We start from the raw sequence: 22753 nt of genomic DNA, 5'->3' as shown, positions 1-22753 counted from the left end.
TGCACGCTTCAAATTACAAGGAAGAGGAAGAGGATGCATGTTTTTGTCTCGTGCATGCATGAAGTTTCCCTGTCTGTACAATGCAGATACAAACACATCTGGGTTGGACTTTTCTACAGTACCGTCTGCCACCGACTCTGTAGTTATAACTTATATCCACTCACACGTTTGGTACATCTTATTGTGTCATAGAAGCATTAGGTCCGGTCCGATACTACTAGACCTTATCAATTAAGATTGAACCGTGGGTGATTATAATTCTTTAGACCATGACAAGGGCGGAGCTACTTAAGGCCCAGAGGGGGCATCTGCCCCCACTCAGATTTTTGTACCATGAAAAAAGTTATCATGACAATTAAAACAACAATTAAATTTTTGATTTTGGTTTCAAATATTCCACGTTTTCTAACTTAAATCAAACTTAATTGAACTGGGGATTTCATAAATAGATTGTATTCAACCGATGAAGTATCATAACTTGATATAAAAATTTTACTCTGCAAAGTATTTTATATGAATTTATTTCATCCATTCGTTTGTGGCATTACAATTTAAATTTTAACTTTTTAATTTAGAGATTTTTCATTGTACATAACCCTCAACAACTTAACACCTATTATTTTACTTGGTTGTTTTAAGATGCCCCCAGTCAAAAACATTTCTAGCTCCGTCCTTGGACCATGAGATCTAGAAAAACTTACTCATAGTATGTAATTGTGTGAACAAGTAAAATTGCCTTGGAAATGTCTGTGTAAGTTCTTCACGTGCATGCTATATTCAATGTTCTCGATCTTTGTTGGGTGAAGATGACACAACAACAAAAAATACTAGAATCCAGTAATGATGGCGGAGCCAAGATCTTACATCACGGGGGGGTCTTTCACAAATATGAAACTTTATTTTTTAATGCCTAAAATATGAGATAGATTGGTTGTATTTCGATTTATTTATCTCAACTCAGAAAAATATCATACCGCATCAACCATTAGGTTAATATGCAAGATAGAGGTAGATTATACTCATACCGCATCAACCATATAGTCACATAATCCAACTAATATTTAAGAGCAGATGGACTAGAAGTTCAAGCCAACAAAGAAAAATATCAGCCAACATTCTTTAGAGTAAGTGATAAATCCTGACAATTAGATTCAATTACCGTAGTCAAAAACTTCGACCTAAATTAATCTCCTCCGCCCAAAGATGAACGTGAAGTAATTAACAAGTTGAAGAAGCTACATCATTATAACTAAAATAAGAGAATCACAAATCCATGGATTTCAAGATTGCAACTAAACTTACCATAAATAAAAGGAAGCTGTGCTATATCTTATACATAGAAAAGGGAAACAAAAATTGCAAGATAGGCCCATAATTACTCTTGTCCTATAGTGGCTCCGCCACTGTCCAGTAATGGTGAAGGAAAGGCCAACATGAGTACTGCTGCACTTGGCTATATACTGGAGGTTATTATTAGATCAACCTTACTTCGGCCCTCATAATTCATGTGCAACAAGATATTACTGCACTTGGCTATATACTGGAGGTTATTATTAGATCAACCTTGCTTCGGCCCTCATTTTCCATAGCATAATTCATGTGCAACAAGATATTACAAACGCTCCCCCCCCCCCCCCCAAAAAAAAAAAAAAAAACAACATAACTTATTCACAATACATAGGCCAATTAGTTGGATTTGACATTTGACATTTTTTTTTTCACAATTGATTAGTTATACAGAAGGTATTGATAAAAATGAACATGTGAATAACACCATCCTTTGTTAAAATGAAAATACACAAAGTTGATATTGAGATTACGGCAAATATCCTTAAATAAAAGTGATAGTTGGATTTGGTAGAAGTTTTAGTATCTCCTTAGGTCGAAAGTCTAATAATCTCATCCAATTTACGTTCTCCCTTAATAGTCGCACATTTTCATTGTCAAAACTCCACCGTAACTCATTTCTCAACCTTCATGACTTATATTTGGGTGGTGTATGCGGTCACCAACCGGTGTTACCCCAGAACTTTTTTACGTTTTTTTTGTTACTAAAATTCAGTAAAATAAATCTCGTCCATCCGAGCCAAAAATCTTGTTGATCTATTTTTAACATCTACAAATATTTTGAAGATTTTTCTTTAATAATCAAGTATAAAAGACCTTTATTTTATTTTTCAGCAAAAAACAAAAAGAAAAATACAATAAGGGATTAGAAGTGCAATGCAAGGCGATTGGGGTGGCGGTGATGATGGCAATTACACCTACGGATTCTAATATAATTTCCAAATCTCCACTGTGATATAGTTTTTAAATGAGGATCCCTCTCAAAAGCAAATTGCATTCAAAATACATGTACTGTACATGGAAAGAAAATCTCTCCACTCATACATAGGCCGATGGCACTATATATATGGAGAGTTCACACATCACTTCTGTCTTCATATACCTCTGCCCCCACCTCTACCCACCTCCACTCTCTCCTGAGTTTTTCTTTGTAAGTACGTTTCCATGGCGATCAATGAGGAAGCTTGCCTTGGGCGTGGAGGCTGCAGCAAAAGGTGACTTGGGTTATGCCTGGCTCCCTGTATGCCACAAGCAGAAGTTCAATTTCTTGATTGGCTATTGTGGGTGGCGTACAAGGAGCCAAGCATACTATCTCTCTTTCTTTTAGTCGTCTTGCATTCTGCTTTTGCTTGCACATATAAGATTTAAGTTCTTTGGTGCCCATATTTGAATCACCTTCACCCACTTGCTGGTGCACGCATATGCTTTTCATAGACAATACTTGAGTGAATTAAACTGGTCGTATCATCTCAATTGACCTCATAATATCGTGTGATCTCTCTAACGAAGTGAGGCACATCTACGCACTTGGTAAGTTGAGACAGTGCAGAATGTTGAATATGAAGTAAACGTGCTTGATGCAATACCGTTGCATTCAGTGTTTGAGTGACTGGTAATTCCGATAAAATTAAGCGAATTTGAAATTTTCACATCTTGTGTTATCAAGCATGGCTGAGAACGGGTTTTTTTAACAGGTCGTTGTACCCTGAAAGCCCCCTTCCCCCCAAGCCGCTCCCGAAGACCTATTTTACCCTTCAACTGTCGAAGCTTTCCTTCAATTTTTCCTTTCATCAATGAGTTGAAAATCTTGAGTACCCAACAAAAATTCCCAAGCATTTTTTTTTTTTTTGAAAGGAAGTAATTAGGTTAAGATTAATATAATCTTTAGTAAAGCCAGCGTAGTTAGCTTAGTCGTAGGATGATGGGATAAACCCTCTAATGTAACCAAAAAAATTACAAATCTTTTGTAATTAGGGATAAATCAAGAACCAATTTTGACTTGACTGGTTGTCTCATTTTCTCTTCTAAAATTGACATTTTAAACTTATTTTTGTGTCATTTCACTCCATTCCGTTAAAAAACCTTAAGTTCAAGAATATTTTTAGATATTTCACTTTTTACACTCTTTTATTCAGGACTTTTCCAATAACTATTATATAAGATGGGGGTGAATTCAATTAGGATTTTAGGGATTTTAATTATTTTAATGAATTTAGGGGTATTCAATCAGAATTTTAAGATAGTTTATTAAAATCCTTAGAAATTCGAATGTATTCAATTATGATTTTAAAGAAGTTTATAATATTGGTGTATTCAATTAGAAATTGATTTTAAAGAATTTAAGAAAGTTGAGGAATTAGTGGGAAATTGAGAGATTTCGTAGTGTATTTTAAGCATCCACAAATCTCACATCTCCCCATAAGATTGTGAGGGAATTAAATCAAAATTTTATATGAAATCTCTATATATTAATTAAACTCTATAAAAATTAATAGATTTATAAATCCATTAAAATCTCTCAAATTATAATACATCCCAAAAAAACTTTCTTGTAATAAGGGAATCTATTTTTATATATTTGCGATTGAAATAAATGCAAATTAATCAAATTGTTCAGAATAAAAAAAAGACCAAGTTTTATGATGTAAAGTGAATTTGATCTTTTGAAGTCTCAAAGCCACTTTTATCATTTTATGCTGTAAAGTACGCACAACGAAATGACAAACCCTGCTCACTTTTTATCTCCAAACGGATTTAATATGGTTTTTTTGGGAGTCCAATTACATTAGATATACTGTTGGAAGGACTAGCTCCAATAAGAGGAGACACGGAGTACAGATTAAGGCCTAATTTTATCTGCAGATTGACAATGACAGGTTTGTTGGCCATCAAAACTCAAAAGAGGACTATTGACTGAGATGTTCACTTTTCTTTTTCCATCATGCTCAATCCATCCATCCTTCACCTCCACCACCACCACCACCACCACCATCATCAGCAGCAGCAGCTTTAATAAGCATCTGATTCGCATTCGTTATGTGCCAAAGTTTACTGTGATTGCTGCTATAGAACCCTAGCTAGCCTCCTGTCTCTGACCTGAAAAAAAGATGCTTTGAGAGATGATCATAGACCGTGATTGATACAGATCGTAACCTTTATTTCCAGACAGCATCTTTATCTGTATTATTTCTCCTGTGTATGATTTAAATTTATTCTCCGAATCATGGAGAAAAAGTCCCTACGGATCACCAAGAATTTTGTTATTACAAGTGTTGTGAAATGTCTGCTGCGGATATCCCAGCTTTACTAAAAATTTTGTTACCCTTGCCAACAATTCACTTCTGCCATACAAATAATTTATCGCTTTACGATTTGCACAAAATAATCCAATTTACGTATGATTAGGTATGATTAGGTATGATAATGAGTAGGCTAATGCGAATTAGGGTTATTTTTCAATGTTTCTCCACCATTTCACGAACTTGTTTGCTCAACAGATGCTCCAATAACAGCATAACAACATAGACCAGATTCCAGAACATTGATGGTAGAACACGGGTTGGTTTGGTATTGCTATGCTTTGAAAAAAAAAAAAAAACTGCTTATACTGTGAAAATAAACTCATTTTTGCTGCTTCACATTTTCAGCTTTTTTTTCACTCAAAACTGTGAATAAGTTGGGTTTAAGTGTTTAACAAACACATTTTTTAGCTCAACTTTTTTTTATACCCATTTTTTAAAAACATCTTATTTTCACAGTTTTATGAAGCAACAAAAATGAATTTATTCTCATAACAGATGCAGTTTTTTTTCAAAATAGAACAATACCAAATCAATCCTAAATATGATGAAAGGACCACAAAATAGAGCCTTATCAAAATTTCTTGACGTGGCACCAACAAAGGGTTAAAGCAAAAGTAACAAGGCCCAAATTAAAGAATTTCCCCGTGTAACTAATTAAACCCTTCAATTTATCTGAATAGTTGTAAAAATGATGTAAAACAAATGATTGAAAGGATCGAAAAAATAGTTAGACAAGACAAAAAGTCAGCAACTAGGTTCATGCATTGCATATTTGGGCTATGGTCTCCAAGTTGGACCCCTAACTTGTGTTTCGAATAGAAACCAAACACTTCACTTTGTCTTTGTGTAGGGGCATTTTTTCTCAATACGAGATTTTTAGATTTTAGGACTTTTTTTAGTATTTTGTTATTTGTTTAATTCGTTTTCTTTTTGTATTTTTTTTAGTACATTAATATTTTTACATTAGAGAGAGTGGGAGTTTGGTTAAACTACATAATGGACAATCTAATTTTGTATCGAATTTGTCATCCACAAAATTTGAACATAAGATCTCTTACTTCCAAATGAAGAAGAATCCCTTTTTTTGTATTGATCTAGGGTTAAAAGGTACTATATAAGCAACCTCTAGGGTGCTAGGGTTGTAATTTTTCGTATAATCCAATAATAAACTTTGGAACTTTTCTCAGTTATTGGTGAATTATGTTTGCTAGTAAATTCTAACTTAGGCTATTTCGTTCTCCATGTTCATTATATCACGATGCGTCAAGATAACTACGGACTAACTGCTCAATATCCTCCCATTGAACATACATCAGAAAAACCGTTGCCAACTCCCTCTAACCGCATGGATGGAACAATCTGAAACTGTGTACTCCACCAGGAAGCCATTGCCGCCAGAACCACCAACGTCGATAAAAAAAAAAGCATATCAGAAAGAGCAAGAAGGCAAGAGCCGTCAACTACACAAACTGTAATGCTTCATCTTACCACACCAATAAATGGCTGGCGTTGCATGGAACAAGCATAATTGACAGTCCCCCAAATTACCAGAGAAAATTTCAGCGATTAACTCATGGGTGAAAATTACCTAACAACCACCCAAACACAAAAAGTAGTCTCTATTCTCCAGTAAGGAGCTTTTGTGAGACTGTATACAAAATGATCTTAAGAAAACGATAGCTATACAATCCCTTATATAGTCATATAATCCAATTATAATAATACCCTTCTAACTATATTTTTGTTATATCAGTTATTAGGTTCAGCAAAAACAGTTTTGAAAAAGAAAAGAAAAAATGGTTTGAGGGGTTCCGCAAGCCTTCTTTGTTTTGTTGCAAAACGGTGTGTGGACTTCGATGTTTTTTTTTTACTTAAACCCGATTAATCCACTCTTAATCCAATCGGGCTTTGACTATAAAATGCTATCTGAAAACCACGATAAGGAATAAAAATTGTAGGTCACAAGACAATTAATAGTGAATTTGGTAAGAGTTTCTCATACATCTTTGTTAATTTTGATGATTGTTTTTATTTAATTTATTCAGTCTGATGATCAAAAATCAATCGAGATGTGTGAAAGTTAAAAAGAGTTTAAAAAAAAAAAAAAAGTGAAAAGCACCTCCATTTGATTCTTTTCTCAAAAAGGCTATGGGAAACCCCCATATATTACACATCAATGATCAATACATCCAATTGGTCTAAGGCTTCCAAAGTTTTTTTTTGTTTTTTTGGTCGGAAAGGCTTCCAAAGTTAGATGGTTTATAGCACCCGTTTGGTAAGCAGTAAATCTTGAGTTCAAATCTGAATGGAAGACCCGATCAAGGAAATTTTCAATGGTAGAATATGGTTTTATGGGCCTGGATTGAAGAAAAAAAATATAATAAAATATATTTTTATCCCAACTTCAAATAAAACTTATCTTTTCTGTTATAACTTTAATAAAACTTACTTTTATTAAGAAATTAGTTTGGCTTCTGATTTAAGAGCTCAAACAAGGTTCAGATCTCTTTCTTTAAGTTTTGTTTTCTGAAAAAAGAAAGAAGTTCAAATCTAATTTCTCTTCAATTCAAACTTGTAAATTCATTTCTAAGTTTCATATTTCATATCAACCCAACAAATCATGATAATTGTTTACACCAAACTACTGACAACTATCAAAACCTATTACTTTCAATCTTAGTCTAACCAACCTGAAATACATAACCAATCATATCCGGTATACTAAACGAGCCCTTAATTTTCACTAATTCTCCAACCGGTGGGTTAAGGAGTGGGTTTGCTAGTTTGAAACAGGTGTACAGGGCTTAGGAACTTGTGGTGGGTTGCTTGCACAAGTCCAGGGCAGTTATCTGCATCAAGTATCATAGAACAAAGTTTGCTCCAATCCAAATCACGAAACGAATCCTTAACTTTAAGTTAATTAGCCAAACAGCTTTCAAAACAACTATCAAATAATATGTAGGGAAGGGAATTATCATGACTCAAGGCTATGACAGATGCTATATTATATATAACCATGTACTAAAACTAGAAACCTCCACAAACAAACAAGCATTCATTTTTAAGTTTACTCTTAAGCATTGCGTATCTCAAATTCTCAACTGTTTAGAGTCTCTAATCATATTTATATAAGCTTCTAACACAATTCTTAACTCCTTTTATTCCTAAATGAAACTCTCAACGTAATCCTCCTTAAAGAATAAGACTTGGCTACTCAAAGATGAGTAGGAACTCCTACTTAAAATTTCTCAAAATTGTTCGTTGTCAATTTATAGAACTTCATGTTTATAATCAAACCATTCATATTATAAATCATCATATAAAGATCGCATCTGTAAAAAATCAATTAAAACTAAAGTCGTTCAGTCATCAAACTATTTAAAAACAAATGAAAGGTATTTGTAAAAGCATTTTGAACCGTCTATATATTTGCTACAATAGATTGATTAAACGATTTTAGTTTTAATTTATTTTTTGCAGAGATGATCTTTATAATGTGATTCATAGTATGACCGGTTATAATCATAAGCACAAAACTCTGTAATTAAAACACTAAAAATTTTGAGTAGAAATTCATACTCATCTTTGAGTAGCCAAATATTGTTCCTCCTTAAAACATCATCATTTATGGTACATATATTATATATATTGCATGATTCAGCATACTGTCGGCTAGGAATCCCATACCATACGTATGTCCCAGCAGTGGACCTCCATATATAAAGTAACCATCCATGTATGGCATGCAGCCATTGGTAATTTGGTAGAGCCCAAACCCTACACCTTCGGTTACAAACAGGATCCGAATTCTCTCATCTTCTTTTGTAATTCTTTTCTTTTAAAATAATAAATATGATTTCTTTGCAGTATTTCCCTTTCATATACGTGTCAAATTCTTGGATTACCTCTTCTAATAGAAATATACAAATATTAATAGCTTGTGACATTTTTTGGACCTCTCCAAAGGTCCAAAATCAACCTCAGACACATTTTACATTATTGTACTAATTAATATTTAAACCCAACTTTATGTAACCTCTGCTTCAAGATTATCATGCCATATGGCATATAATAGTACAAAAATTAAACAAATTAAAATATGTCCCCTCTGCTTTAAGATTATTCCACTCTATCCACACCATCAGACAAGTTTGACTATTTAAAATCATAAAACCCATATTGAAATCAAGCAGCGTTATTTAACTAACCCAAAATGATTAAAGATGTAATTAAACACATGATTATGACACCAGCAATCCCTTGTCTGGTGGAAATAAAAAAGTTGGTCTTAAACAAATGATTAAGATTGTAATTAGAGAAAAATATTGAACTAGCAAAGGGAACAAGAACAAGAATACGTGGTGAACAACGTTCATCACGACGTTGTTTTTTACTGATCGAGTTCTGGGCCGAAATCTACTTCTACCAACCGATTCATTGGGCGGTGTCCCCACTTGGCTCGGCACAAAATATCGGCTGCAGATTTCGTTCGTGTATCTTTTGCAGTTTCTGTTGGGACAACTCATGGAAACTTAGGACGTTTATAATGTTTTATGCTGAATTCGATTTTTGAGCGTCGGTGGTGAGTACTGTAGTGTTGGTTGAGGAAGCCGTCACGAAATTGCAGTATGTCAATAGATCTGAAGGGAAATAAATATGGCCCTCATGGAATTGCAAACCATGAATGCACCCTTTCAAAAAATTTGGAATGCATGAGCATATAATATAAAGGGACAATGAACTTGGAAGGCTTAAACATAAAAAAGGAAAAAGAAAGTGGAAGACTTGACAAAACCGGAATTGTTCTCTTACCATAGAGTCCATATATTGGTTCTGTTGTCTGAGTATAAATCAGAATTGTAAATTAATGTACTTGTAGGTGTGTTTTGAAAAGCTTTTATTTGTCTAGCTATATTTATGGGATGGCCTGATAAAAAGGTTTGTAAAATTTAGTATCGGCACACATGTTTTTCTTGTAAAAGATGGCATTTCATAAAATGAAAGCTTGAGCAACGAAAACCTTATAAACTTTTTTTAGTAAAGGATATAAACTATATTGTAGGATTTGAGAAGTTAAGAGAAAATGAAGAAGAAAGAAGGAATTTTAGAGAAAGAAGGAATTTTAGAGAAAAAAAATGATGTAATAGTTGTTGTGTATTGTAAATACTAACAAATTGTTTAATCAATTCTAACATGTCTAACAACTCAATGCATCAGATGATTATGCATGTCACTAAATTGAACACATTAGATGTCACTTAGTAAAGAATATTTCTCTTACTAGTCAAGTGTAACACTATTTGATGAAGAAAACAGACTTCATAAAGTAGTCCAAGTGGGTTAGCTGATTAGAGTAAGGGGTTGAAAATCTCGTGTAAGTGATTCAATACACTTCTCCAATTAACACATGACTAAGAGAATACCTAAATACCATTCACTTAGATAAAAGAAAACGTTCAAGAACATCACTGTCAAATTGAATATTTTCTTAAGATAGAAACAAGTGCCTTTCATCACCAACTAATGTTGATAATGTACCGATGATGAAAGTTACTTAATGAAAAAGATAGACAGAAAAAAATCATAAAACCATCTCGTGGGAGTTTAATTTTCTTATTTTTCTGTATTCCTTCCCCTGAAGGAAAGGGTTGGAATGAGTAGGTATCTTCATTTCTTTTTGTAAAATGTGAGTTAGTAAAGGTAGATATATACAATAATACAATGCTATATAAATTAATAAAAAGGGGAACATCACTCATATTAAAATGGAGAAAAGAAAAGTTTCCATCACATATAAAAAGTTGGGACCTATATTTTGCGGGAGCTCGTGCACAATTATAATAACAAGGGAAAAAAGAACAGTGTGCCGGGAGTTTGAATGAAAGAAGAGGGATTAGACTATGAGAAGCATCTTGGGAGGAGCCAACCACGTACATAGTGCTGAACAAAATATATAGAAACTTTAAGTAGGTCAAAAGAAAGCTGGTTCTAACCAACTGGTGGGATCATCACTTAATTAGCTCTTTCATATTATCATCACTTAGTTATTTTTTATGGTTGGAGGTCCTTCCTCTCTATTTTGTTGACGACTTGACATGACATACAGGTAGAGCCAAATGTGTCAAGACCAAAAATTATTGGACAAGGATTGTCTGCCCTCCTAGTTGTGGTGCCCTTTCATACCCTCTTATTTTGTGCGGTCACGGTTAAGCCACGTCAACATTTTATATTAATTTTTTAATGAGATAATAAGATAAAAAATAATAAAAATATAAAATATTAACGTGGCTTAACTGTGACCGTACAAAATAGGAGGGCATGGAAGGGCACCACAACTAGAGGGCAGACAATCTTGTCCAAAATTATTGGGGGGTTTGCAGCAGCTGCAGACCAGAGACTTTGAAACATTTGACAATTGATTGTACAATGTCAATGAGGTAAAAGTTCGTGTGACACCGTGATTGATAATTATATATATATATATATATATAGAGAGAGAGAGAGAGAGAGAGAGAGAGAGAGAGAGAGGATTAATCATGGGAGATACCGATGAGGAGGAGGGTGCTACTTGTTGCCCTTTGACAAGTCTCAATAAATTTCCGTACACAACTCAGCTGCAGGTTTGGGTACGGGACCCGGCAGGACAACTGTAATTGACAAGATGAATGCCATACTAGCCACTATCTCTTGACGATTGAGTGTATCAAAAATCTAAAGAGATACTCTTACATATTGAGACAACTGCTCATGGATAGCTCAAATTAATGTTGTAGGGGTATGTTCATAATGCATTGAGAAGTAGTTTTCACTCTTCAATCAACACATTGTTCAAAGGCGGATTTAGAAATTTGTTTCCGTGAGATCATACTTTAGTGCGTAATTTGTTAAACGATCTTTATATTTGATCTTGTTGCGAGCATAGAATGAGGTTTTTTTAACTTTAATCATTTAAGAAGATTGAAATTTAAAATAAATCCAGTGTTAGATTACATATTGATTATAGTCCATTGATATGTTCTTAATTCAAAATAATTAATGTACATTTTATTTAATGTCTCCCATTAAATATTTAAATTTATTAATATACAAATTTTAATTTATTAAAAAAGTTTTTTTTAATTTTTTAATTTTATTTAACATTTTTCAAACTTGAAAGACTCAATTAATGTACCTAAATATTAGTACCGAAATGTATTATATTGAACTAATGTATTTAAGTGTTAGAACTGAAATGTATGTACTGAAATATATGCACCGAAATGTATTATATTAAATTAATATACCTAAATGTGTGTACCGAAATGTATTATATTGAATTAATGTACCTAAATGTTTGTATCGAAATGTATGTACCGAAATATGTGTGCTAAATGTATGCACCGAAATGTATTATAATGAATTTAATGTACCTAAATGAAGAAGACAAAATACATCGAAATATATTGTATAACAAAAATTAGTTTATCTAAATGTTTACAACAAAATATATCACAACAAATGAAATGATATAATTTATAATGAACAGGAGCAAAATTTCTTTGAGAGTTCATCAAACGGCCCCTGTTACTATTATTAGTCTGTGGATCTGCCATCATTTGTAATGAGGTAATAAAGTCACATTTACTAAATTTTCAAAATAAGTATTACAGCGTAAATTAGAATGTTTATTCATGATAACCGAAACGGTATGTAAATTCAAACTTAGTATGACAAAATAGCATTAACATATATATATCATGCATGCATCTTAAAACAAAGGTTGTAGTAAAGATGCATGAGAGATATGCGAGATATCTGGCGGAAAATGTCGGTTCCTCCGTACATGGAGATCGAAGCCGGTGAAGAAATAAAAAGAAATTAAAGACTCATACGAACATCCACATGTTATTATTCGGACCTACAAGGATTTTCAGTTAACATGGCTTATCAACCATCACAAGACTGAAGAGCCAGATAGCACTACTCTACTCTAGAGAGAGAGAGAGAGAGAGAGAGAGAGAGAGAGAGAGAGAGAGAGAGAGAGTCATGTACGTAGTACTTGATTAGTCGCTCTCTTCAGAGGAGGGGGCTCAACTCGATATGGCTGTCTATCTATATATGACAATTGGGCAGTTTAGATCCTATAGGAGACGATCACATTCACATATTAAAAGTTCACTTTGGATAGACCTGTCTCCAGCCGAAAACAAATATATTTTCATTTGCATTCAGCAGTATTATGTAATCTATTCGAAGGAAAATGCTTTAGGGACTCATGAATTTGAAGTTTGTTTACTACATACGAAGCATGATCATTAAATTCAAATAGGAACGTTTCATAATCTAAAGTATAAACAGTCTTTTTTACGTGCTTATTTACATAACAACGATTATGATCCCTACATCAGAGATACATAAAACATCCGAATGTGAAACTCTATTGAATGTACCTATACACGGAGTGAAAAGAAACCCTAAACACTAAACTTGAAACCCTAAAAGGTATATTTGAAACTTTGAACATGATGACAGTTGAAGATTGAAATTTGAAAGAAACATGGCGCTTAGAAGTAGTACTGGCTAGTACTTCCATAAGTAAAGGAGACAGTGAGAAAGAAAGGAGATGAAGTTGAAGTTCCAATAAAGCATTAATTTCTTATTTGGATGTAGCTGAGTTTGTATCCCTCAAGTACGCCCATCGATCCTTCCAATTCCATGTTCTATCTGCCAGAGAGGTAAGATAGCAAGGTACCACGGACATTTTGGTACAAGGCATCACGATAAGATTATTTATTGGATCAATAATTTATCTTCTACCCCTCACTCCTCAATATTAATATTCAAACTTTTAAATTGCAGCCCAAATCAATTAAACTCTACGGCGGAATGCTATATAAAATATACAATGAAGTAAAACTAAAGATTTTATCGCAAAATAACACTTTCTAGTTCATAACTAACACCAATGATCAGCCAAGGATCAACCCATTAGCTAGGAATTTATATAGGAGCGGGCTAATTTATTTTTCCTGTACTATGGAGCGAGATTTAGGTGTTTGCGGTAGGCTAAACTTCTTTTTTATGCATCTATCTTGGCATATAATCTCTTCTTTAACGTCAATCTGTACCGGTCTTCCTTTAAGTCAATATTAAGAATAGTTACCATTCAAAAACGCCAAAACCACCCCCCCCTAAAAAAAAATTATTTTCTCCCCTCCTAATGATCAATACAAATTTTTTAGAGATCATGCGGCGGTTCCATAGCACCCTCCTCCAACATTCTACAGCTGCATTTTTTTTTATGAATTAAAAAAAGCTCACTTGGTCGTATGGTACGCAGGTATGTACCTAAGAATGTTCCAAGAAGGTCACAAATAACATTCGACCCAAAATTAAAAATATCACTCCCACACAACCACAAACTTCCCGCACGTACCTCTTCAAATCCCACCACCTATATAAACCCTCCTACTCCCTACCCATCTTCATCATCATCCACAACATAACACGTCAATATCTAAGCACTTCTAGCCAGTACTTAGCTAAGAATCTATAGGCTAAAATCCTTACCTACAAAAAATGGCGGCTCCCATGCTCAACATTGACACAAACTTGCTCGACGTCGACAAGCTCTCCTACGAAATCTTCTCGATTCTCGAGAACAACTTCCTCTTCGGAAACCCACCAAGCACAAAACCTCACAATGTCTCCGACCCCAACTCCGCCGATCTATCGACTCCTCTCCACCACATGCATTCTAGCAAACAATTCACCGGAAAGGTCCGAATCCTCGCCATCGACGCCGCCGGAGCCACCGATGGCATCCTCGCCGCCAACGCTCTCGCGCACCTCGAGTCCTCTCTCCGCCGCAAGTCCGGCGATCCTAACGCTGCCATCTCCGACTTCTTCGACGTCGTTTCAGGGTCGGGTGCCGGAGGCATTCTCGCCGCCCTCCTCTTCACCCGGGGATTGAAAGACGGGTCGACCCGACCCATGTTCACCGCCAAAGAAGCCCTCGACTTCCTCCTCCAGAACCGCCGCAAGATCTTCAAGTCGTCGCCTGGGGGGATTTTCCAGCGGGTTTTCCGGCCGGCGAAGGCGGAGAAGGAGAGGGAGAAGCTCTTTCGGAAGACTTTCGGGGAGCAGTTGACTCTCAGGGACACGCTGAAGTCGGTGTTGATCCCTTGCTACGACATGTCGTCCCGCGCGCCTTTCTTGTTTTCGCGGGCGGACGCGGTGGAGGTGGACAGCTACGATTTTAAGATGATGGACGTGTGCGCTGCCACGTCGTCTCAACCCGCTGTTGAGGTGAGGTCGGTGGATTGTAGAACGAAGATCATGGCCGTTGATGGTGGGATCGCCATGAACAATCCGACGGCTGCTGCTATTACGCACGTGCTGAATAATAAGCAGGAGTTTCCTTTCTGTAACGATGTTGAAGATCTGTTAGTGGTGTCGCTTGGAAACGGAGAGTCCGAGTTTGGAAATTTGTCGCCTTCTGGCTGTTTGAGGATCGCCGGTGAAGGAGCTTCAGATTTGGTAAGAGTCATGATCCTTTTTACTTTTTGTTTTTTATCTGCATTGTTAAAATTTATGTGAAAGTAATTAAAAGTAATTTTCAACTTCTTACATCTTTTTATTTTGGTTATCTAATGTGAACGATGAATATATCGTAGCGAAACACTTCATGTCATCATGTCATCGTACAATTACAAGACACTTGAAGAAAAAAAAAATCTCAAATGTACTGAGTACACTGCCATAATAAAAGGGCCACTTAATTATTAATAACTTTTTTTATTAGCTAAAATAAACAAAGAGGCTCTCTTGGCTCTTTGTGCAATATTTTTAATTTGGTGGTTAAAAATTAAAATATTTTGTACAAAATAAATCTTAAAGCATATTTGGTGCTCAATTAATTTAATTTTCTTTATGATTAGGTAACCCAATTAATCATTTTGTTTTTTTTCTAAATTAAAGGTTGATCAAGCCGTTTCAATGGCATTTGGACAATCCCGAGCAACCAATTATGTTCGCGTGCAAGGCAACGGAATCATATCGAAAATGTATGGAGGCCCCCAAAACCCCAACGGCAAAAATAAGAACAAAATAGACATGCTGGCCTTGACAGATGAAATGTTGTCACAAAAAAATGTGGAGTCCGTACTATTCCAAGGTAAAAAAATGGTGCAGAGCACAAATGTGGAGAAGCTAGAAATGTTTTCCGGGGAGCTGATTAAGGAACAAGAGAGGAGAAAAACTTGCATTCTGCCAACTGTGATGTTGAAACAGACTTCTTCATCATCGCCGAGCAGAACATCATCTGCCACAACCCTATCTATGTCATCTTCGTGATAATTAGTGTTCGAGTTATGTACGTAATATATGTTAAGCATTTGCAGCCGCTCTTGATGTTGAGATTAAGTGTCCGAGTCTGAGCTGAGCTGCTGATGAGTTGATTTTGATTTTTGTTGTATGTTTATTTGCTAGTTAATTAGTGTAATTAAATTTTATGAGAAGGGTGTTTGCAATGTGTATATTAGTTTGGTATGAAGGCAAGAAAGTCGGATTTTTCTGTAGTTCGTATGTTTTGATTCTATGGAGTCAATTTGTATAATACATATTTAATTAATTACTTGTAATTGTACGTTTTTTTTGGGTAAAATTTGTAATTGTACTTTAGCTTGATCCAACGATTACAAATATGAGGCCTCTTTAAAAGTTATAATAATTGTAGCCGTTGGATTAAAATCCAACGGCCCATGTTAGTGGGTCAGGATGATCTTGATCTCCTGCTCAGGATCCTCCTAACTTAATAACACGAGCCGTTAGATTTTGATCCAACGATTATAAATATGGGGCATTTCTAAAAGTTATAATAATTGTAGCCGTTGGATTAAAATCCAATGGCCCATGTTAGTGGGTTATGATGATCCTGATCTCCTGCTCAGGAGAGGATCCAATTCCTTTTAGTAGTGGCAGGGGAATAGCATGTCAGATCTGAATTCCCTCAACACAATCTTAATTTAATTTTCAGAAATTTAAATTTAAGGCCTTTTTTGGTCAATAATTGAGCAGTGTAAACAAAATAATGAAGTAAAAGCAAATTTTTTATTTGCTACCTTAATTTTTATCCAAATTTCAATTTTTTTACCTTAAGAACAAAAGCAAAAACAAACTCGAAATTATAAGTATATTTTTTATAGTGTTATGGTCCTTTGACGATTCAGGTGTAATTTCCATAATACTTACTCCTTTTGAATTCAAATATGAGCTTTCCTCCTTAAAATTAGGCAACAATTGAAATGATTTGGAGGACCCCCTAAGTTTTTTAGGCAACAATTGAAATGATTTGGAGGACCCTAAGTTTTTAGGAAGGGGAAGCTCATGTTTAGAGGCAAAAGGAGAAAAATGTCGTCTATGTCAATCTTGATCGTGAAAGGACTGAAACAACCTTATATGAGAGGCATGTAGTGAAGATTTTGATTGAATTGACGGTGAGGGCAAACTAAAATAAATTACAATCATTATTTCGAGTTTGATATTGTTTTTCAAGTAACAAATTTAAAGTTGGATAATAGTTATGGTAGCATATAAAAAAATTTCCTCATTATTCTCTTTAAACTAAGTTACTCTACCCTTATGGAGAAAGTCTTCCTCATCAACACACTGCGTCCCGAGTTTGAACCCTCCCATCTCCTTAGTCTTTAGATGAATACATTCCGTGAGAATGGTAGTTTGCCTAATTATTTTGGGCCTCCTACTTGTAGTGGCCCTTTAGACTTTGGGCTTTTAATGTGTGATTACCTTTTTCATCAAAAATAAAAATTAAGAAAAATGAAACTTGAATCTTTGCTTTGAAAAAACAAAGAAAACTAATGAAAATTATTTGAAAACTTTAAATTTTAAAGATAAAGATAAAATAAAGGGTAAAATGAATAGTACCAGATTTAACTTTTTAATATAAAAATGTGATTTTTAGTTAAAATAAACAATACCGCAGACTTTTTGTTAAAACACACTCGAAAAAAAACATGGGGGTCGAGCATTCCATCCCCAATGGGATCCTGTCCAGATCTTTTGATGAGGATCTTAAGAATTCATGAATCGTGTTTATTCATCTTATATCGTATAGTTAGTTTTTGTCAGATACTATTTATATTTAATTTTAAATAATTTATGATCTTATAATATGCGATAAACCGATACAATTCACGAATTCCAAGATCCTCGGAGAATCCAGCGATCCGTATTCATTCCATCCAATTCTAACAAGGAAGCCGAACTAGGTCGGTTCGTTCGGAGACTCAAACAAGTTTATGTTTGGTCGCCGACATTAATAGTTCCACGAAAACAGGAAAACCCAAGACCTAAATTTACATAAAGTTCAAAAGAACCGATCGAGAGCTTGCAGAAGAAGGCGGCAAGCGGCGATGTCAACTGCGGATGGCCATGTCTCAGAAAGCCTCTCTGATATCGACGACTCCGAGGTATGCAGATAATGCATGCATTGCTTTGATGCTTTCTTATTCTTCTTTTCAAATTTCTGAATTGTTTTCGATGAATTGTGTCTGCCCGTGTTCAATAATCTGATGAATTTAAGGTAGGTGTTCAAATTTTTCGATGATAAATAATAATTTAGTTTGCGTGTCGATGTTGTCGCAATTGTCTTTCGTTGTTTTTGTGAAAAGATTCGTTCTTGGTTCATGACAATCGACCACATTTTCCATGTCTGATAATTAAGGGGAAAAATCTAATGAAAGACAAATGCAGAGATCCTGAAAGTTATACCCACTTGCCCATCAGAGAACACTTCCATCGTACCCTACTCGGTAGTCGGTATAGCGATTTAGGTTCGTATGTGATTGTTGCTTCTGTTTTTGCGTTTGTGAATTTCGATATGGAAGAACTCATACTTCTGTTTTTTAGGTTGCTGGGTACCTTAACAGTAAGGAGGCGGCGCGGTTTAAAAGAATCATTTGGGAGGTACTTAACAAGGACTACGATCAGGTAATGCATTTGCAAGTTTGTAAGTTTTGACACATTTGTTTTCACAAGGATTTGGTGCAATGTTAGGGGATTTCATAGTTTCTGTTTTTCGATGTTTTTGTTCTTATTTTTCGTCTATGTTTTTGTTGGTCACGACTGTTCAGAGTGAACGATCCATGAAATTTTGCATTTGATCATGACCGTATTAGTATACATTTTCTTTGTAGGGGTTTCTGGTTTTCTCCCTCTCTTTGCCTCTTCATTCTTCCTTTACTCTTTAGCTCAGTGATTTTTTGGAAGTTCTTAACTCAATTCTCTCTCTTTGTACTTCTATATTCTCTCTTTTCATGCTTGATTCAAAAACCCTAATCTTTGATCTCTCTTTTCTTTCTGGTTTCTCTAAATTTTAGCCCCCAAATTCGAAAAGTATGCTGATAACTAAAATTTGCAACAATCCTTTGTCGTCCAGACAATTAATCTGTTTTTTAGTCCTAATCTTTGAAACTATGGCTAATCTACAAACTATACTTCTTTTAAGACCCTAAACGCATAAAACAGCCAGTTCTGAATCTGAAAAGCCCACCAAATGCCAATTTCAGTTTTCGTAATCTGTTGTGTTAGAATGATAGTGTACATGTCTTAGGACTGGTGTCTTGCTTGCACTTTTTTTTTATGCATTTCTTTGCAGTAAAGTTATTCCTTTTAAAGTAGAACCTTCTAACTAAACCTTGGATTGATTCATTAAATCACGTCATGTGGCTAGCTGTGTGGTTCATCCAAATCTTCACTCCCCTTGAGTTTATCGTTGTATATTCTAGACTGTCATTTGTGCATTGTACTCGAAAGATTATGCTTTGGAAGATTCATTCAGCTTATTCGCCATTCTTTGTCGTTCTTGCCTAAATTATCAACTGTTATTGGAGTCACACCTGCTTCCAAAGTAGTATTTGGATACTGGTTAAATGTTTTAAACTTTTTTTTTTTAATCTTATTCGCATTTGATTTATTTTTTAGTTTTGTTCTTTTGTTACTGTCTTTGTTTTACTGCCAGCATTGAGTCTTAATCATTGATTTCTAATTTTCTACATACAACGGTAAAATTTGGCAGGGAAAGAGTAGAAAACGAGCCAGAAAAGCCAAGAAAGCAGCACCTCTAGAAAAAGCCGCCAAAGTTTCTACTGGGATGAATAATAAGGAGGTAAGTGAATTAGCCGATGGATACATTGGATAGGCTTTTTTTTAAGTCATATACTTGTATTATTCAACAATTACTAACTTGGCATTTTTTTTTCCTTGCAGAGGCTGAGTTCAAAAATCGACTTCGATGCCTTGAAGAAATTAAATGAAGACCTTGTAAGTATCTTTTTCGCTGGCTTATTTTAGAATCATTCTTGCCTTACTCATGAATCATTCTTGCCTCACTCATGGCTGTGCAATTCCTGTATTATGCTTATATCAAACATTTAAGGTCTAGTTTTTTTTAAGGGTCAAATATTTAAGGTCTAGTTGCTCATTAATTCGTTAATTTTTTGAAAGGTTAAATATTAGTATGTTTATGTGGTCAGTGGGCAGACACCAAAATTTCTGTTTAGTGGGTAAAGGTCCCTCAGAGTTGTGCAAACTATGGCAGGATAAAACTTAATGCGTAAAACCGTGATCTTTAGAAGATGGTGATTAAGGATTGATTAAGGCTTGACAATGGTATCTGAAAATCAGTCTGGTGTTTTACTAGAATGATCAATTATACAGGCTGTTCGTTAATCGGGCAGCTAATGGAAGACTTCAGGAAATAGGAAATTTTTTATCTCGTTATCTGGTTAATAGTTTCTTGGCCATCTATACTGATTTTGCAATGTAGTTCCATCCTAGTAGGTTTTAGAACTTTTCAATGTATCCGAATTTGCTGAATCTGACCTTTTTCTCCGTCTGTTTTTCAGGGACCTGGATTTGAAGGAGGCACGGAGTCTAATTGTGGCAGTCATGGTGATGAGCAGCTGTCGAATCAGAGAAGGAATAGTTTTGAAGGCAGTCATGATGAGGAGATCGAACGTGAAAATACATACAGTGAAGAGGTTGAAGCCGGAAAAAGCTATGAAGATGATACATATGTTGCAAACGACGAATATAGCAGGTACAATTATGATGAAGAATGCAATTACAACGAGGGATACAATAACGATGATGGATACGATTTTGACGAACTATGACTCAAATAGTAAAAGCTGGTTTCTTGCATTTGGTTAACTTGTTCGTGATTCTGTTTTATCGTGTTATGATCGAAGGGTTGACCGATAATCTGTTCTGTTTTTGAGAATTTTTTGAGAAGCATCGACTGGTTTTTAACAATTGTATCAGTCTGAGGAATACAATTTCGAGCAATACACTTTGAAGATTGGATCTTTTTACGATCTAACAAATTATTGTTAACTATTTGTATCAATCTGAGAGATTCAATTGATCATTGCTTGCATTACAATTCACTGCAGAGAAAATTATTCGACGTCGAGAAATCTTTTACGTAATACTGACTGATTAATGTCTCGTTCAAATTCCAAGCTGTTCACAGTTTGCTAGAAACAGCGAGGTACTTGGTATGACGGCCCTGCGCGATAATCTTCCCAGTCTTCTTCTTCCTGAACTCAACACTCACAACACCAACACTTTTTCCAACACGTAACGTCCTGGACTCGATCTCAACATCCTCGCCGGGATAAGCCGAATCCAAGTACGACACGTTGATCTCCACCGAAACTCCAACGTTGAGAGCTCCGGAGGAGAGGAGTGCAGCTGATCCCACCAAATCCACAAGGGTTGCTGTGGCTCCGCCGTGCATGAAATTGCCCCCGTTCAGCAGACGCGGGGGTACCTTGAAGGAGCAAACAATGCGTCCGGGTTCAAGGAGGTCGACCTTGACGCCTTTCATGATAAAGGGCTCGAAGAACTTGTCCGGCAGAGTATCCATGGCGACTGCCATTTCACCTTTTTTCTCCAAAAACAACTTCACCATCTCCATGCTTGTTTCCTCGGTTCCTTCTTTCTTCATTTCAACGATTGCCTTCAGTTCGAACTTCTGTTGCTGATTTGAGGTCTATGAGTGTTTTTTCTTTCGCAATTTTAATCTGCAGAACGATTTCTTCGGGCTCAATCCCAACAAAAATTACCATCCATGATCCATGGAGAAAAAAAAAAGAAAAAAAAAAGAGATCTTGCATACCAACAGATCAAACCCAGAATCCAAAACCCAATAACAAAATTTCCCAAATATTTTTCTGAGAACAAGAACACCCAAATTCAAGAGCAATTTATTCAAAATCCCAGATTTATTCACGAATTATTAAATAAAAACAAAACCCAATTCATGGTTGGGAAATGAATAAGCTTTTCAGAAACAGACGCATAATTTAAATCAGGGATGTTCTGATAGAAAGCTAAATCAAAGAAAGACAGAAACAAACAGGTCTTAATTAATAAGAGAAAGAGATGTGAACCTTGAGGAGCGCTGTCAGCAGCGTCCTTTCTCCGAGTCAGTGTCGTCGCAGACAGTAATGTGAGTGAGAAGATACACGTGACATGTGGGAGAGGAGGTTTTTGGAAGGATAAAAGAAAATGAAAGGAGAGGTTCGAAATTGAGATTTGGGAATTTGGCTGGGACCCGACTTATCTGTCCTTTCATTTTTCATATGCTCTCATTTTTTTTTTTGTACGATTACGGTTAAATCACGTCAATATTTTATATTACTATTATTTTTTTTCTTATTACCTTTATAAAAAAATCAATATCAAAGGAGACGAGAGTGTATGAGAAATTAAGAGTAGAGAAGCCGGGGGTCCATTTGGCTGATGACCTGTAATAATAGTCACAATGGAAAATTGCATGGCACATCCCCAACTTATGAATATTTAAATTACGTCCCTTCAATTTCATAGTCCCCACCCACGTATTCGAAGTGGATCCATCATTCAACTCAACTAAACTTTTTCATCATAGCAAACGTCATTAGTTTGAAATATTGGTACAATGACGTCCTTATTAAATGCCACATCGAATTCACTAACTTGAAATTAATTCTTGGTTCATTCACTACAATGAGAAAAGTCTCTCTTTTTTATTTTCATTTTCGAAAGAATTAGCTGGT

General features: G+C 35.2%; 3 protein-coding genes across 4 annotated transcripts; 2 read left to right on the top strand and 1 right to left on the bottom strand.

Annotated features, from left to right (window-relative positions):
* Positions 1–13913: 13913 nt before the first annotated feature.
* On the top strand, positions 13914–16270 carry LOC126587953 (patatin-like protein 6). Its single transcript, XM_050253068.1, has 2 exons — positions 13914–15167; positions 15609–16270. The coding sequence occupies exons 1-2, from the start codon at positions 14208–14210 to the stop codon at positions 15981–15983; spliced, it is 1335 nt and encodes a 444-aa protein (XP_050109025.1). The 5' UTR covers positions 13914–14207; the 3' UTR covers positions 15984–16270.
* Positions 16271–17854: 1584 nt separating this feature from the next.
* Positions 17855–21093, top strand: LOC126587970 (uncharacterized). The gene is made up of 5 exons (XM_050253088.1): positions 17855–18118; positions 18558–18638; positions 19726–19815; positions 19917–19970; positions 20555–21093. Exons 1-5 carry the CDS (start codon positions 18062–18064, stop codon positions 20822–20824), a joined length of 552 nt encoding a protein of 183 aa, XP_050109045.1. The 5' UTR covers positions 17855–18061; the 3' UTR covers positions 20825–21093.
* On the bottom strand, positions 21017–22276 carry LOC126587975 (uncharacterized). 2 transcript variants are annotated; one of them, XM_050253095.1, is made up of 2 exons: positions 22106–22276; positions 21017–21750 (listed from the first exon to the last, which is right to left on the bottom strand). In XM_050253095.1, the coding sequence occupies exon 2, from the start codon at positions 21658–21660 to the stop codon at positions 21178–21180; it is 483 nt and encodes a 160-aa protein (XP_050109052.1). In that variant the 5' UTR covers positions 21661–21750; positions 22106–22276; the 3' UTR covers positions 21017–21177. The 2 variants fall into 2 exon arrangements, with proteins under 2 accessions (XP_050109052.1, XP_050109051.1); XM_050253094.1 differs by having other exon boundaries at positions 21017–21736; positions 22106–22274.
* Positions 22277–22753: the final 477 nt, after the last annotated feature.

Source organism: Malus sylvestris, chromosome 10 (genome assembly GCF_916048215.2).
Source record: "Malus sylvestris chromosome 10, drMalSylv7.2, whole genome shotgun sequence".
Taxonomy (NCBI): domain Eukaryota; kingdom Viridiplantae; phylum Streptophyta; class Magnoliopsida; order Rosales; family Rosaceae; genus Malus; species Malus sylvestris.
The sequence above is the reverse complement of the archived record's forward strand: the minus strand, read 5'-3'. Positions and strand labels throughout refer to the sequence as shown.

What these genes read in the sequence shown, in the direction of transcription:
- LOC126587953 (XM_050253068.1), top strand. Translation starts at nt 14,208, where the DNA reads ATGGCGGCTCCCATGCTCAACATTGACACAAACTTGCTCGACGTCGAC. An exon ending in GTGAAGGAGCTTCAGATTTG is followed by an intron (nt 15,168 to 15,608) that starts GTAAGAGTCATG and finishes TCTAAATTAAAG; the next exon opens with GTTGATCAAGCCGTTTCAAT.
- LOC126587970 (XM_050253088.1), top strand. Translation starts at nt 18,062, where the DNA reads ATGTCAACTGCGGATGGCCATGTCTCAGAAAGCCTCTCTGATATCGAC. An exon ending in CTGGGATGAATAATAAGGAG is followed by an intron (nt 19,816 to 19,916) that starts GTAAGTGAATTA and finishes TTTTCCTTGCAG; the next exon opens with AGGCTGAGTTCAAAAATCGA. An exon ending in AGAAATTAAATGAAGACCTT is followed by an intron (nt 19,971 to 20,554) that starts GTAAGTATCTTT and finishes TCTGTTTTTCAG; the next exon opens with GGACCTGGATTTGAAGGAGG.
- LOC126587975 (XM_050253095.1), bottom strand. Translation starts at nt 21,660, where the DNA reads ATGAAGAAAGAAGGAACCGAGGAAACAAGCATGGAGATGGTGAAGTTG.